The following is a 17798-nucleotide window of genomic DNA, read 5'->3' as shown; positions in this document are numbered from 1 at the left end:
AAACTTGTTTAAAAAAGGGGGGTGGGGGGATCAGATATTATTGTTTTCATAGAGTTCAGAAACTAAAATTCCTTTCTCTTGTAGTTTCGTAAAGTCATTAACTTTCCTTTAAAAAGTTCTGAAACTTGTACTCAATGCTTCAGAATAAGTGAATTACTAGTTTAAAAATAACGCTTAAAATTAAAAATTTATTGAACATAGACTTGAAAATAGATGAGCACAAGGTAGAAAAGCTAGTTCTCACCTTCAATTTTGTCTGCAAGAGTTCTTTACTAGTAATGATGTTGGTCACCTCTGTTTCATTTAATCCATGAACAATTGCTGGACCCCCTAGAGTAGCATACAGCGTAACAACTACAGGGAAAAGAAAGGGCAAGTCAAATACTTGACATTTCATAGAAGCACCAAGTGCAATTAAATAAAGCCTCTGACCACTGATGGAACATCTAAACCCTAAAATGTTAGATCCATAATTTGTGGTCTAATTGTGCTGTGTTATTCTAAATTATTTTAATATATTAACATGACGCCTACTCACTCTTCTATAATTCCCCCACAAAATTTCAACATTTAAAAATTTTTTTGTTTTCTTTCACCTACAGATGCTACTCTGAAACTGTGATGTTGAAAGGAATTATATTTGACTTCTAAAATGTCAAAGTCATAGATGTTAACTATTTGATACCAAAATATAAAAAATATACCAATAAAATAAGACACTGAATGTCATATTTAAGATATTATTTCTTTAAAAAATAGCACTAATGAGTGGTAATACTACTTATTCTAAAGTAGAAAAATTTTAAGAAAAATAGTCTTAGAAATGTCAAAATTAAATAATAATGAGAAGTTAAACAAAGTCACTTTAAGAGATAATTTAAAGCTTCTTAAAAGAAACATACTATAAACCCAAACCTATGAAAACAAAAAGGTATACCAGTTTAAAAACAAAATACAGTGGAGGCATTTACAAAAAGAAATTTGATGATAAAAAGTATCCTTTCCATTTCATCTGAAGTATAAAACAATGTCCATGTTTAATACCACAACTGACACCATAACCTCTGAACGAAACTTCTCAGACGACCTCACAGGCATCACAACTTCCACAAGTCGTCTTATATTTATACAACATAAAAAGTCTCTATCGTTTAACTAGCAGCTAGGTTTGAGTGTTGGAAGTGCTTTAGAGGCCAGCTGTCAACTGTAAAAATGGCCTAACAAGATGACACTAACTTTAAAGGACAATTCTGAGAAGGGGTAGCAGAGCAATGACCCACAGCTGTAGATTTAGTTCCCCAGACCCACAAAGTCCCCTCAGAATAGGTTCAAGTCCTCTTACTACACGGGTAATTTGTTCCACAACTGAACAAACCAGTATGTCTTAAATTGTAACAAAGGTTAAAATTAACATCAGAATTTTATCCCGGGAGGAAATACTTATCATAAATAGTAAGTATCATCTCTCCCACAACACCAGGTCCATGCTTCGAGAAGGTAAGGAAGCCCACGTACGCTGAAAATTATACATGAAGCAGGCCTGTGCAGCAACCATCCACTCTGCCCTGGTCTCACAGAAGATGGCGATGTTGGTCTTGGGCTTCTGACCCAGCATCTGTAAGCCGTTTCCAAAATTAAAGGCTCTCACAAAGACATCTTCGTAGGAAAGCCAATTATAGCTTCCAAGAATAACCTGATAAAACAAACAAAAAAACACACAAAGAGCTTTCAATCATCAAAATATTAATCTCCAGAAGGATGCCAGGATGTGTTCCAAATTTCAACAGAAAGTTATGTCTGTATATAGACTATTTTGTTCTAACAAAAAGCTAGAAAGCAAGTTTCAAGGGAAAACTCTATTTTGAAAATTAGCTATTTTGTGGTATCTTCTATGACAACTTAAAATTTTATGCTAAATTTTTATCATTTGGGCAATTGTTTTTCTTTTAAAAATAACTTCTACTACTTAAGAATTATTGGATTTCAATATCAGATAGTACAATATGATTCACAAACAGACACTGGCCAGACCCAAGCTAACAGAAATGTTTATGGCCATTCAATTTGAACTGCTGTAACTAATTCTGGATACACAAAGTACTGATAGACAAGTCTCCACTGATACAGCCAGGTGGGGTGTAGCTACACTAGTCACCAAAGTCCCTCTGTAGAATACTCACTGGCTCAGCAGGGCTTTCAACATTTCACTTGTGCAGGTAACATCAAGTCTTATCTTAGTAGCAATCCCCTTTCAAGTGTCTAGGAATTTTCTCCAACTTAGATCAAACCATAAATCCTTAATTTTACACAGATTAGACAGAAAGCTATTCTTGCTGCAAAAATCTATTGACAGTTCCCAAACATGCCTGTGTCATTAACATATGTCTCACACACCTTAAAACCATCTAACCATATTCATTTTCAAAAATGCATTTCGATAATAGAATTAAGCAGGTTGGATGAATATAAAAATGGAAAAATAGTTGAATACTGCCCTCTAGGGTCCAATTCCAAGTTGGACTTGAGAAATAAATTCTTACTTTAATGGATAAGGGGCTTCCCTTGTGGCTCAGCTAGTAAAGAATTCGCCTGCAATGCGGCAGACCTGGGTTTAATCCCTGGACTGGGAAGATCCCCTGGAAAAGGGAAAGGCTAACCACTCCAGTATTCTGGCCTGGAGAATTCCATAGACTGTATAGTCCATGGCAGAAAAACATCTACTTCTGCTTTGACTATGCCAAAGCCTTTGACTGTGTGGATCACAAGAAACTGTGGAAAATTCTTCAAGAGATAGTAATACCAGACCACCTGACCTGCCTCCTGAGAAATCTGTACACAGGTCAAGAAGCAACAATTAAAACTGGACATGGAACAACAGACTGGTTCCAAACCGGGTAAGGAGTACATCAAGGCTGTGTATTGTCACCTTGCTTATTTAACTTATATTCACAGTACATCATGAGAAATGCTGGACTGGATGGAGCACAAGTGGGAATCAAGATTGCCGGGAGAAATATCAATCACCTCAGATATGCAGATGACACCACCCTTATGGCAGAAAGTGAAGAAGAACTAAAGAGCCTCTTGAGGAAAGTGAAAGAGGAGAGTGAAAAAGTTGGCTTAAAGCTCAACATTCAGAAAACAAAGATCATGGCATCTGGTCCCATCACTTCATGGCAAATAGATGGGGAAACAATGGAAACAGTGAGAGACTGTTTTTAGGAGGCTCCAAAATCACTGCAGATGGTGACTGCAGCCATGAAATTAAAAGACGCTTGCTCCTTGGAAGAAAAGCTATGACCAACCTAGACAGCATATTAAAAAGCAGAGACATTACTTTACCAACAAAGGTCCGTCTAGTCAAAGCTATGGTTTTTCCAGTAGTCATGTATGGATGTGAGAGTTGGACTATAAAGAAAGCTGAGCACTGAAGAATTGATGCTTTTGAACTGTGGTGTTGGAGAAGGCAATTGAGAGTCCCTGGGACTGCAAGGAGATCCAACCAGTTCATCCTAAAGGAAATCAGTCCTGAATGTTCATTGGAAGGATGGATGCTGAAGCTGAAACTCCAATACTTACTTTGGCCACCTGATGCGAAGAACTGACTTGCTGGAAAAGATTCTGATGCTGGGAAAGATCAAGGGCAGGAGGAGAACGGAACAACAGAGGATGAGATGGTTGGATGGCATCACTGATGCAATAGACTTGAGTTTGAGTAGGCTCTGGCAGTTAATGATGGACAGGGAAGCCTGGCATGCTGCAGTCCATGGGGTTGCAAAGAGTCAGACACAACTGAGCGACTGAACTGAACTTGATGGTTAAGGCAACTGAAATTAAGATACTTGTTTAACTTAGTAGTCCCAAACTTTCACTGCACCCTCCCCCTACAAAATGCTCAGCACAAGGAGCTCCAATGACTTCAAAAGGAGCTCTGTGGGGGTGAGAAAGCAGATGAGAATTTGGCCAAAACGTGTAGGATTACAATTTTTAAGAATTTCACACTCCAAAGATAAGCCTATGAGCTACCTCCTAGATTCTAGAATCTAAATGAGTTTCATAAGTTTCAGAGAATATATGTGCTCTGAAAAAGCACTAGATATATAACCCAAATATATAAACTCAAAAGACGCTGCAAAGAAATCAAGCTAAGAGTTTAATTCAAGTGTAAGGGAATTCTGAATTTAATTCTTTAAACCACTGAATTTTCTAGGAGTGATCTTTCCCATAAAGATTATATTTAAGGGACTCCCTACACTGTAATTTTATCTAATTTCTGCTAGAAAAGGCTTCTGATCCTAACTTGGTCCCTATGGTTAATCCAACCTGGAGATTAAATTATTCTATTCCCTGTCTATACTGTTGAACACTGCTGAAGAATACCAAACTTAAAATCCAGGATCACACATCTCACCATCCAGCAATCCTACTGCGCTTCCTTGGCATATTCATTTTCTCACCCTATCTGAAACCTCTCTCCTCAAATGTCCTCCACTCTTTCTCTCTCCCTTCTCCATTTCTACCTGATGACACTACCTCACACTCCACTGAGAAATTAGAAATTAAACAGAAACTCCCTTGCTTTCCTACCACCAAGCTCAATACCATACATGTACACACACGGTCTGCAGTCCCCAGGGCATGACAGTGGCTGAAGTGTCCCTGAAGGAAATCCAACTCACTAGGACTTTGAAGAGCTTCCTAAATTGCCATCTCTAGGCCTAACTCGTACGTGGGTACCCAACCTACTTTTTCACTTGATTATTCATCTAAGGATGACTTTAACTGATACTCCCCTCAAAACAGACACTTCCTCCATCTTGCCCTGTCATCCTAGCCCATCTCTCCTGAACTAATGAATGCTGACTGGCCAACTTCCACTCTTCTTCCTCTTTAGCCCCTTCTCCCTACAGTAGTGAGTTTTTAAAAACATAAATCCACGTACTGCCCTGCAAGTGTTCTGCCTTTCCAGTAGGAATGGGATCAGAACACCACACTCTGCCTTACAAAGTCCTAAGGGCCCTAGACTTTGGCAGTGTCCCTGGGCCCATCTCAAACCCTCTGTCCTGACTCACTGCCTATAAATACAACTTTGTCCTTTCTGTCCTTCAAAGAGGCAGCGCGGGAACCAGGATGAGGGAAGACAGGTGCTTAGGACACAAAATTTAAGGAGGCACTCAGTCTCCGGTCTGAGCGCCATTATGAACTCTGCACCCTCATGCTTCACCCAGCTGGGTTGGTTCCTACTTCAGAGCCACTGCACCATCCTGTCCCCCTGCAGAGAGGGTTCCTACCAGATCTTCACAAAGCTAGCGCCTCCGTGTCCTTCAGGCCTCCACTAGGCCATCACTGACTCGAGAGGCTACCCCTGATCTCCAATCAGCTTTCTTTCTTTACAATTAAATCTGTTACCTTCTTACTTATCATCTCTCTTCCTCCCATAGAAACGTAGGATCCAGAGAAAAGTAACCTGTGTGTCTTGCTCAGGAAGTGTCTTCCAGTGCCTAGGCCACTATTAGCACATAGCAGGCACCCAGCAATTATTTGCTAAATGTGTGGAAAGAACTGGTGCAACCCAACAACTTCAGTTCACTCTGGGCCTCAGAGTCTTCCACCTCTCCTCCAGAAGACTCATTTTCTAAAAGATTTCTTTTTTAAAAAGTCTATATGCACCTGATCATTTAACTTCCACGCCTTCTTTTGTTCTGATCATCCTTCAATCGCATACGTCCTGTGCTCCCACCTCAAATATTCTTTTCTGTGACCCACAAGACATAAACATGTCTGACTGTCCTGAGTCAGGAAAATACACAACTAGTGTACCACGGAGTCTGAGCAGTTTCTTCATCTGTAAACCTACTTGGGGGCTAAAGAATCCCTCCAGTCACTTTGCTCTCTCACATTTGATTGGCTGTATTCTTACTCTGTGACAGGTGTGACATACACACAAGTAAACATCAGTGCTATCACTCAAACTGTTGCTGCCAGGGCCACAGAACTCAGGAATTTACTTTTGTTCAGGAACCTATGAAATTAGATACCTAGATTATGCTGATGAGGAAGGCCTCTTATCTCAAAAGAGGACTATAAAAATAAAATGGAGATAAGATACAGAACATGCCATAAAACAAATCACACAATACTTAACCAGTCAGGGCCCTGGAGAATGAGTCAGTCTATAAAAATTAACTTTTCAGGTAGCTGAGTTTAACCTTTATCAGCATTAGAAGTTTTACTTTAACCATGCAGAATAGAGGTATTTCAAAAGTATATACTTCCTACCTTCAACAAAGTATACCTGGCTTCATTTTACATTTCTCTCTGCAAATGAGCATCATTCTAAAGAAATTATTGTGAGGGAGCCAGAGAGAGTGAAAATATTCAGTAGATCTGGACAGTTGGTGATAACCATGATGATAAGAAGGCAGCTAACCTCAACTAGTGTTTACTATGTGCTAGGCATACTGCAAGTAACACTCACAGGATTCTAAGACAGTTACTATTATTATCCCTATCTTACAGATGGGAATATTGAGATACTGAGGGAGTAAACATAATTTGCTCAAATCCCAAAGTTATTAAGTGACAGACTAGAATACGAATCCAGGCAGACTCACTCCAGAGTCTAAGCACTAAACCACACACTCCAATTGCACTACAAGAAGGAGTTGGGGTGTTACTGGGCAGGTGAGTCAGGTGGCCTGAATAACAAGTGTAAAAGGTCTGTGTTCGAATGGACTGTATTAATAGTAGAGGCAAGAGTGGAAGCAGAAGACTTGCTTAAAGGAAAGGAGGGGGTGGGGGGAGTGGAAAGAGCAGTAAGGAGGGAAATGAAAAAAGAATCAGACTCTTGGGTTTCACCTTGAGCCACCTGGTACACAGTAGAGCCTTTAATAAATGACAGGGTGAGGAGCTAGTGTGGAAAGGAAAACCAAGAGTTCTGGCTGGGTAGAGTATTAATATAATAACCAACCACAAATTCTAACCAAGAGATCAGCCATTATTTTTTATACAAATCAAGCATGTAAATATCCTAATAAGTTAAAAATAAAAGTCATACATGTGCAAACAGGATAAAAATGTGACTCAAGAATGAAATAACACAAAAGCAGGCACTAAGAGGGAAAAAAAGCTAAGTCAACTCCTAAGAACAGAAACAAGTATTTCTAGTATCTTTTTTGATCAATTCAGAAGGAGTAACAGTGAAACTTCTCTTTCTAAGCACTATGACTGCATGCTGCTGCTAAGTCACTTCAGTCGTGTCTGACTCTGTGCGACCCCATAGACGGCAGCCCACCAGGCTCCCCCGCCCCTGGGATTCTCCAGGCAAGAACACTGGAGTGGGGTGCCATTTCCTTCTCCAATGCATGAAAGTGAAAAGTGAAAGTGAAGTCGCTCAGACTCTTAGCGACCCCATGGACTGCAGCCTACCAGGCTCCTCCATCCATGGGATTTTCCAGGCAAGAGTACTGGACTGGGGTGCCATTGCCTTCTCCAATTCCTTCTATTTTCTTCTAAGGTATGTAAAACATATAGGGAAAAAATGTAAAGTGTCTCTGGTAGTTAGATCACTAAATGTTTAAGCTGGTTTCATGTTTTCTGTTTCACTGTAAAAAAAATTTTTATTCTTTGCAACTGTTTTATTATAAGTGCATGTATTTCAAAACTGTTCCAGAAAATGATCACTTCATTATTAATTAATTTCAAAAAAACATCAGTACAAGCACTTGCTCCGGGAAGTCTGAAATCAGGAGCTACCAACACTGGTTCCACATGCTTCACTCAGCCACAGTTTTATAAAACCATAGGAGACTCAGAATGACAGCACAACAGTCCTGGACAAGCTTGCTGGGCCTCAGGAACACAGCAGCCTCTGCTCCTCTGCCTTCTGTTCTTGGTGAAGCTGACAGTATCAGCCTGCCCACACTACTGTGGTATGCCCACACTACCACGGGCACAACTGTAGCAGAACCATCACCACCACCTTTTCTCCCACTTACCTTCCCTTGGGAGCTCAAAAAACAGGTTAAGATAAAACGAAAACAAAGCTTCAGAGTTCATAGATTTGAAATAAAGTTTTCAGTATCTTTGTTTCAACCATGCCAGATACATTCTAGGGTTAATCCCCAAAGCTCAGTCTCCCAAAACAGGGAGACAACTTTTGGATATTGCTCATCATTAGCTTTTTTTTCCAACATAAGATTATCTTCAAATATGGAAACTATTAAATGATGATACACTTCAGCAAAAATATTTCCCACTCTCAGTAAGAACTCTGAGCAAAGGCCACACTGCCTAAGCAACTCCACTCTTCCACTGAAGGGCAGGCTGTGAAAGGTCCCCTTCCCTCTATTCTTTCATAGCCAGCTCTGCTACAGCTGCAAGACAGTGGCTGTTAAGTAAGAAACCAAGGGGTGGGGGTGGGGAAGCCTAGTTTAAGACACAGTGGGGATACCCCTGTCCAGCGTGCAGACCAACAGAAACTGGAGTCTCGGCTAACCCACGGTATAGCACATCTTCTTGAGAAAGTTTAACAGAAAATATTTGCTTCATTTATGATACACAAAACCTACTTTCCCAATGAGTCTAATTTCAAATAAGAAGAAATATTATGTATTTTTTATATCAAAGTTTATATAAAGGCTTTTGGAAAAAGTTTGATGAATTACATGCAAATTTAATGGCAAATGTCAGTGTTAGGTAGACCCTCTAACAGTGATGTAGTAGAGACAGAAACGATTAACTGAAAATAGTTTTTCTTGACTTCTAACTTTTACTGGAGTTCAAATATTTCTCTGTTGAATAAACAATGAATACAAACGCACCAGGGTCAAGGAGGGAGGAAAAGAACCACGTAACACTCACATACATACATACAAACACACATGCAAAAACATGCACAGGGCATAAAAACTTTGCTTGTGACCACTGGGTTATCTGGCCACATTCAAGGAACAACTATGATAGCTCCAGGATTTTATTTTGTCCTAATTACACAGATAACTTGAATTAAGAAGAATTTCATATTCACCATATTTTTCTCCTTTTCAAATTCTTGGGAACTAGTTTGCTGCTGTGAGTGCTGAATGACTGATAGTGCTAACTCCATAAAACGCATGTTGTGTGTGGGGGAGACTGGAGAAAAATAAAACTTTCTGCTAAGATAGGATTTTTGTGATATACGCTACATTAAACGTAAGAGAACCCTATCTTTGAATTCAAATAGCAGGAGTTTGTCAAAGGATAGATGTGAATGTTTATTTTAGATACAAAAAGCACAGAAAGAAAGTAGTGAAAAACTTTAGCACTTAAAAGGTGTTTTTATTACCTTTTATAACTACCAGATCTCTCAGAGACAGAAAGAAGGATGGTATGTTTAATCATAAAAAGTAGTGACTAAATATGACAAAAATCAGATGCCACTATAATAAAGTATTTTGCAAATTATAATCTATAGGCTAGAGACGAGTAATCAGACATGTTTAACCATATGATCTCAATTTCTCGAAACGTGCTGTTAACTAACCACAGCTAGATTTCAACTTAGCACCCCCTCCCCGCAAAAAAAATCATTTAAGTGAGGCAAAACTAAGTCAGCAAAAGAGATAGGAAAAATGCCTTAAAAGTAGAGTGAACATAGAATTTATCCAAATCACTCTTGAGATTGCAAGGGGGGGCACTGTTAACGTCTGAGTAACAAGTACAAGTCAGGACTGTTCATATAAAACTAGATAAAACATCAGTCTATTTGAAGGTTAGGAACACATACAGATTCTGCTGTCCGGAGTTAAAATAGAGTTTTTTTAATTTCTAGGACTTACTGATATTAACTTGCTTGACATCTCCTTTATGTTTTGAAGATCACTACAATTTGTGTGGTAAAATTCATGGACCATTAAGTAAAATAATATCATTCTCAACCCCACCACCACCCCCTCCCTACACATTAAGTAAAACAACACACACATACAGACACACACACACACACACACACACACACACACACACACATTGTGCAGTAATGGGAGGAAATGGGAACATCTCATTCCATCGCTGTGCTTACTTGGACTCTCCTCCAAGATCTGGGACTTCCTTCATGACCGACAGAAAAAAAAGCAGCTGGAGTCAGGATGCAGTTGGAAAAGGTAGTTAAGAGAAAAACAACTTCACCTACACAGGTATTAAACCTCTAACCTAGCCAAATTCTCAACTAACAGATCATCTTACTGACTCTAAAAAAAAACTGTATCTTCAATTTTCACCTACCAGAGCTTCAAGAACAGTTTATAAGAAACACACACACCCGAGTTTAGAAACAGCATTTTCACGCCATTCCTGTTCTTCACAGGGGCTGCACCACGTGCCTTCAGTCACTCACACAGTTCTGCCCAGTGAATTCCCAAATGATAATAGAAGCTACAGCGTTTACACTAGATACCACAAACTATTCCACACACATAAGTATAGAACATACACTCACACACACAAAATCTCTCTCTCAGGCTCTTTCTCTATCAGTTCTCTCAACAGCCCTGAGCTGGGATTAGTCTAAGGAGCACAGAGCTGGTCAGCCTGGGTTCTGCCCAGCGGCCCCCGCCAGCCGCAATGCCCTTGGGCAAGTGACCTCTGTGTGCCTCAGAGCTGTCATCTGAAAAGGAGGGTGTCCCTTTTCACCCTAACCCATGGGGCTTTTTAAGTCTTATCTAAGTTGATAAATGTAAAGCTCTTAAAGCAGCCTGGCTCATCAGGAATGCTAATAAAATGTCAGGAAGGATCATTACTTCCATGTTAAAGATAAAGACCCTGGAGGCAAACTTGTTACGTAGCTTTTCCAAAGCCACACACAGCTGGTGGGCGGCAAGGACAAGACATCCACCCACAGCCTGGATCTGGAGTCCGGGCTCTGAGCCACCAGGTGACACTGCTAGTACAGGAGGTCTTATCCTCTGTTTTCAAATCAATAATGGATGGCTTAATATTTGTGAAAAGAAATTCTCCAAAAGAAAAAAAACAAGGCATTTGTCACAACCCAAGTACCAAGACATTAAACATCCAATGGAACTTACATTATAATCAGAAAAAGCAGGTCACACCCCAAAACCCAGAGCAATCTCAAGCACACAGGTGCTTCTGGAACTACCAGGGAATACAGCTTCAAACCCCAAACTGCCCTAGACCTTCTATTCCAAGCCTTGTAGACACTCAGGTGGCTCAGAAGTGCTCCACACTCAATGTCTTTGTAAAATTCAGAATAAATCCAAACCAGGGGTACAGAAAGGAAACAGACTGCAGTCTAGTCCCTCATACCTCCATTTCTCCTGCCACATCAGCAAATTCCAATAGAAGCAGGTCGCATTTGTCCCTTGTCACCATTTCTTTATTGAGAGCAAATTCAAAGGCTGTGAAAGACCACATTACCTTTTTAAAAACTTTTCCATTCGGTTGCACTTCATCTTCCTCATTTAGTATTTCACGTGTTCCCAAGAGTCTTTTGTCCTTGAATTTGTTTTTTGCATGCATAAAAACTTTATCAAGTGTATCACATCCAGGGTATAATACGGAGGCCAAACCATCCAAGCTGTTAACAGATCTGTATGCAGAGTCAGGTTTTGAATTTACAGGCTTTGCTTTAGTTCGGTTTGATTTTTCTTGTCTTGACTCAGACAAAAAATAATATGGAATGTATGTTAAAATAGTATAAAGTGATATTATGAACTGTATGAAATACAAAAGAATGGGGTTGATGGTGTGTTTCAGCTTCATGGAAGACGGTTTTGAAGACCCGTGGTTATTCATAGTGTTCAAAAAGAATTAACAGCTTTCTGTAAGAATCTAGAAGGAAAAGAAAGAAAGTTATTGGTCAAAAATCATTCTCCAATAATTTTAAAGGAAAAGTCTTCACATTAGTTAGGCAGATGACTTCCCCCGCCCCCCCCCCCATAAGTAGCCAACATGCTGTCCACTCCTGCTATTTGTGGGACACTTATTTTGTGCTGTTATCTATTAACCATGGAATTTTTTACAGAAAAGCTTCCACATCATTCTGTAAACAGGTGGCTTTTCCAACCTAACCTCAAGTAACCACAAAGACTTCCCAGTGGTGAGGAGAAAGCAAGCCAGCAGGCCTACGACAGGATGGAGACCAACACTGCACCACTTCCTGTTCTTTGGGGTCTCACTACATTCAGGATGGCAAACACTTAGTACAAAGGCCACAGTCTCCTTTCTCCCGGCCCCTGGAGCCACTGCTTTCTTTCCCAGGGCGCCCCCTTGTCTCACTCCAGGCAGCCGCAAGCAACTGGAGTTAGCAAACCGCATGAAATTCCCTTTCCACAGAGATTCTAGATATTTTTCACTTTAGACAGGTTACATTATAAAGCAAGAAGGCAGCGGACTTTGATCATTTTATATGTTGCATTTCTCAGATTTATTGAGAATCTTCTATGTGTTAAGTCAGGGACTGGAACAGGGAAGGAAACAGCCTAAGCCTCTCCTACCATGGAGCAGATACATTCCTTGGGAGAGTTTAAGACAACTAGCGCCAGGTGGTGGGTAAGAAACCCGATGAGGAAAGAGTGAACCCAGTCAGGGAAACACGAGGTGACCAGGCAAGGCTGCAGAGGCCGCTCTAGGATTCGGGTGGGCCTCTCTGGCCAGTGATACCTGAGCCGAGTGGGGAAGAAGGACACTAGGCAGAGGACGCAGCCTTTCTACCGCGGGTAGGTGATACTATCAGTTAACAAACTACCAACTACTCCATCCAGCTCTGCCTCCAGGATTGTGATTTCTGACACTCTTCACCTCCATGCTGCAGAAATTCTATTCCAGGAAAGTGTGGCCGAGAGCCCTGAGGAATCCCTTCACCCCGTCTCCGCTCAGGGCAGAAGTTCTACTGCTGATGCAGCAGACCATGAATACTGGGCACTGTGGTTCATCAGGTCGATGCGGGGAGAGCAGCTCCAGACACTAGTGGCTGCACACAAGGCCAGGACCAAGAGCAGAGGACAAGGTGCTGCCCCTGCAGCAGTGGGACGGAGATTCTCCACAAGCCAGAGAAGCAGGTTGAAAGGATACAGAGCCCCTTAGCAGTCACTAACTTAGGACTGACTTAGTTGGAACACAGAACAGACAAGTCCAAGCTCAATGGCACTGGAGAAAACAAAGGAGACATTGGTTGTGAGCACCTAAGATGCAGCTGGTAGGTCCACAATAGAAAACATGCCAAAGGGAAGTTTGGTATCCAGAGAAGTTCAACAGAATCATGGAAAGAGACACTGAGGAAGACCCCTCCTGGAGCCAGGGAAGCTCAGACTGCCTCAAACACAACTCCTACAAAGAGCATCTAATCTAACTGGACACACTGTGGGGCATCTTAGGGCCCACGGCTTTGTCCAAAACAAGAAAGCAACTGACTCGCTAGCAGTGGACAATATGTGCTGGGTGTGGCGCCAACAGAGGCAGGTCATGGAGACAGATGGCTAAAGGGAGCCCTACTAAAACCGTGCTGTCACCCCCTGAAGAGGGCACTTCCAAGTAACTGCATGTGTTCCCAAGGCGAGGCCCTGAAGGGGCACCATCAGAGGACACCCACTGCAGAAAAGGTGAACTTCACCAAAACCGGTCAGCTAAGTCACTAAACAAGCAAACAACACAGGAAGGTGTAGAAAAGGGGGGGGGGGGCATTAGTCTTTAGAACTGCTATCTAAATAAATAACTAAAATGTCCAATTTACAACAAAAAATTAGGAGGCATGCAAATCAACAGAAAAGTATGACCCACACATCGGGGGAAAAACAGGCAGCAGAAATCCTCGAGAGACCCCAAATGTCAGGCTCAGCAGACAAGGTATCAAAGTAGTTATTACAACTATGCTCAGAGAACTAAAGGAAACCATTCTTCAAAAATTAAACCACAAATTCTGCAAATTTTAAAAGGTAAGGAACCCCTCTGAATTTGCTCACACATAAAGAAGCAGCCAAAGACTTTGTGAGAAGCCAAAGACTCCCAACTCATCTCTGGGCTCTGTTCACCATTCCCAGCTCTCTTCTTTGACAATGTGTTAGGTAGTACCTTGAAGAATGAGTCCAAAGGATCTAGATTTCTGCCAGAAAGGGAATGGGGAGCCACTGAAGGTTTCCATACAAACAAGTGGTACAATGAAAATAAGGGCCCTACCACTTCCAGGATACCAGAACTGCAGAGAACAGATGCACTTAATAACCCAGGAGAATGACGATACCTCATTAAGTACTCTGAAATTTAATACTGCATATTTCTATCTTAAATTTAAAAATACTGTGATTTAAAAAAACTACCTTTATCCACAGATGATATGACTGCATTATAGAAAATCCTAATGAACACACTGAAAACCTAACAGAACAGAATTCAGCAAAAGATTGCATAAGGTAAATATTAAAAAAAAAAAATCAACTGTATTTCTATACACTAGCAATGAATAAAGAAAAGTGAAGGTAAGAAAACAATTTTTTTTACAACCCTTTCAAAAACACCTAGGATGAGATATAACAGGAAATGCAAAACTTGTACCATGAAAACCACAAAACATTGTTTAAAGATACTAAACACCTAAACAGAAAACATTGTTTAAGGATTTTATGACAACATTCCCCAAACTGATGTACAGATTCAATATGAAGCTTATTAAAATCTCTGCTGACTTAAGAGAGTTTGTTGCTCTTAAGAGAGTAATTGTTTCTAAAATTCACAAGGAAATTCAAACTAGCCGGAACAGCCTTAATACAAAGCAGTATTAATCAAGACACTGTGCTACTAGCAAGAGGACATACAGACTAATGGAACAAACGGAGAGTCCAGAAATAGACCTTAGGACAACTGATTTCAATAAGACAGCAAAAAACTCAGCAGGGAAAACACAGTCTCTTCAACAAACAGTGGAACAACTGGACTGCTGCTGCTGAGTCACTTCAGTCGTGTCCGACTCTCTGCGACCCCATAGACGGCAGCCCACCAGGCTCCCCCGCCCCTGGGATTCTCCAGGCAAGAACACTGGAGTGGGTTGCCATTTCCTTCTCCAATGCATGGAAGTGAAAAGTGAAAGTGAAGGCGCTCAGTCATGTCTGACCCTCAGTGACCCCATGGACTGCAGCCTACCAGGCTCCTCCATCCATGGGATTTTCCAGGCAAGAGTACTGGAGTGGGGTGCCATTGCCTTCTCCGGAACAACTGGACAGCTACATGTAAAAGAACAAAGATGAACCCCTTATACCATACAAAAAAATTAACTTAAGACAGATCATAGGCCTAAATATAAGAGCTGAAACTATAAAACTTCAGTAAGTACTAATCACTGAGAATGAGTAGTGTTTCAGGAAGAGTACAGTAAAAGGAAGAGGTGGGTTCAGGCTTTTTCTGAAAAGTCTTCTTGGCCCAAACAGTAATTTACTATGATCTTCAAAGTGTGGACAGAGGAAGAGAGATTTTGAATAGATGATACCATATAGCGTGAACAAACACCAAAAGTTCAGGAAACAATCAGCCACCCAGGAGAGCAGGGTAGGGATGAGGAGATGAGGGCAGGGTATTAAAGGCCCCAAATTTTAAAGGTCAAATTGTTGTGGCCTTTGATGCTGAGGAAGAAACTTAGTTTACATTCCAAAGTACAGAAACACACAGTATTAGAAAATAACTGTACACCAAAGATAACCTGAACTTCCCTGGTGGCTCAGATGGTAAAGCGTCTGTCTACAATGTGGGAGACCTGGGTTCGATCCCTGGGTCAGGAAGATTCCCTGAAGAAGGAAATGGCAACCCACTCCAGTACTCTTGCCTAGAAAATCCCATGGACGGAGGAGCCTGGTGCAGGCTACTGCCCATGGGGTCGCAAAGAGTCGGACACGACTGAGCGACTTCACTTTCACTTTCAAGGATAACCTGAAGGCAGTAGGAACTGGAGGGAAGGAAAGCACATTAAAGATAACAAATAATCCTCCCCTCCACGGTTAGGAGGCTGTGTTGAGTAGGACATGGAACAAGCAGCTAGGATCCCCAGCTCCTAACTGCCCAGCGGGTGGCAAAGGTGGCAGCTGTTCCTGCAGCCTTTCCAACTGAAATCTTTCTGCTTTAATACCTGAGGGTGGTTCTGTACCTGGATTGCAAACAGAATAAAGCTGCAAGTTACAGCAGAGGCAAGGAAAGGAGGGCAAACAGTGTGGTGCCTTCAACTGAGACCGAAATACAATGAAGAGGCTGGTCAGTGGCTGGAAGACTGGGGGAAGGGAGGGGCATACAAGTCTGAACATAATGGGTTTAAGATGTCTGTGAGTCATCCAAACACACCAGCTGTGAAAGTTACAAGAAGTCAGAGCTACCCAAAGAGAACACACAGGAGATCGCCAAGATAAGTTCAAGAACAGAAAACTTTGGAGGGAAACAAATGCCAAGACTGAGGGAGGGGAAATCCCAAGGAAAAGATCAATGAAGGAGAACTTGGAGAGGGCGGGGTTAGGAAAGTCAAGGGAGGAAAGAGGCAAGTGGTGTCAGATGCAGCCTAGATGCAACAGTCACATGCAAATAAGATATCTGACTTTTCTACAGTGATTTAGACAAACTAGGTAAAATAACAAAACTCTGCATCCTTCTATCTGCTCAAGTATCTACAGAAAATGTAGACTAGTGTTGACTGAAATAAAAAGAACACACAACCAAAAAGTCGAGTGTTTATGTTTTATTCTGCAGACATACTGAGGACTGAAGCCCAGGAGACAGGCTCTCAGATAGCTCTGAAGGACTGCTGCAGAGAGATAAAGATGGAGCCAGGGTATATATGAGTTCTGCAGAAACAAACCAGGTAGTTGCACATCAAAAGATTTCTGATAATTGAAGAAAAAAACAAACACCAAGTTAATTAATTTATTAATGCCTTTCTATGCATAGGAAGATGCAAGAGCCTGGCTCGCTGAAATCATTCCTTTGATACACACCTTAACTGTCTAGGGCCGGTATTCTGTTCTTCTCTACCCTGAATCTCCTGAGGATTCAGTTCAGGCAGTTGCAGAGGCTTGTGGCTTCCTGGCCACAACATCCTCTGTTTACTGATATGAAAGGCAACATTCTTCATCCACATTAGGAAACCAGTCACAGCTACTGCATTATGTTGCCACACCTTAGAATATGATTATCACCTTCCATTGAACCATTAAGTCTATTAATCTTTTCCTTCACAGTGTGGACGTTTCCAATCTAGTTTAAGAAGGCCTCATCCATGCCAGGATTAAACCACTAGCACCCTATGCCCTATATTTTTTCTAGTATTTGCAAATTCTTTATATTTAATCAACATGGAGTTTATTTTTCTCAATTGTAAGGGAGAAAGCTAACTTTTTCTTTCAGATGAACTGTCTGAACATTTATAAAATAAACCATCATTTTCTCAACTAACCAAAGTGTCACCTTCAATAATTTACAATTCATACTTGGATTCAGTTCTCAGCCCTGTTCTGTTTCTTGGATGTACCTGCCCACAGGTCTGCTGACACACCACACACCAGGGACAGACTCACAGCAGCGCTCCTTTATCTGTGGTCCATGGACCAACCCCTTCAGAACTACCTTAGACCATATTTAATGGAGATTCCTCAGACCCGTCTTTCCCTTTCTCACCTTCCCAATACCTACAAGCTGAAAACTACTGGTGGACTCGGTTTTAAATAGCAACCATGGGATTTTAATGGACACTAATATTTGAGAACTGCTGCTTTAAATATCTGATGAGGCCTTCACTAGTCACAATTTTCAAAATTTTCTTATCAATTCTTACA

At 41.1% G+C, this 17798-nt stretch overlaps 1 protein-coding gene across 2 annotated transcripts in view; it reads right to left on the bottom strand.

The window, feature by feature from the left end:
• ACSL3 (acyl-CoA synthetase long chain family member 3) overlaps window positions 1-17798 on the bottom strand; it is a 75089-nt gene that overhangs the window by 21032 nt on the left and 36259 nt on the right. For both annotated transcript variants that reach the window (XM_027514648.1, XM_027514655.1), the window contains exons 2-4: window positions 11416-11829; window positions 1516-1693; window positions 245-354 (exon numbers count right to left, since the gene is read on the bottom strand). In XM_027514648.1, the coding sequence (XP_027370449.1) occupies window positions 245-354; window positions 1516-1693; window positions 11416-11793 (666 nt within the window). In that variant the 5' untranslated portion in view covers window positions 11794-11829. The remainder of the gene's footprint in view (window positions 1-244; window positions 355-1515; window positions 1694-11415; window positions 11830-17798) is intronic.

This window comes from Bos indicus x Bos taurus, chromosome 2, assembly GCF_003369695.1.
Source record: "Bos indicus x Bos taurus breed Angus x Brahman F1 hybrid chromosome 2, Bos_hybrid_MaternalHap_v2.0, whole genome shotgun sequence".
Classification (NCBI taxonomy): domain Eukaryota; kingdom Metazoa; phylum Chordata; class Mammalia; order Artiodactyla; family Bovidae; genus Bos; species Bos indicus x Bos taurus.
This window is presented reverse-complemented; position numbering and strand designations above follow the sequence as displayed.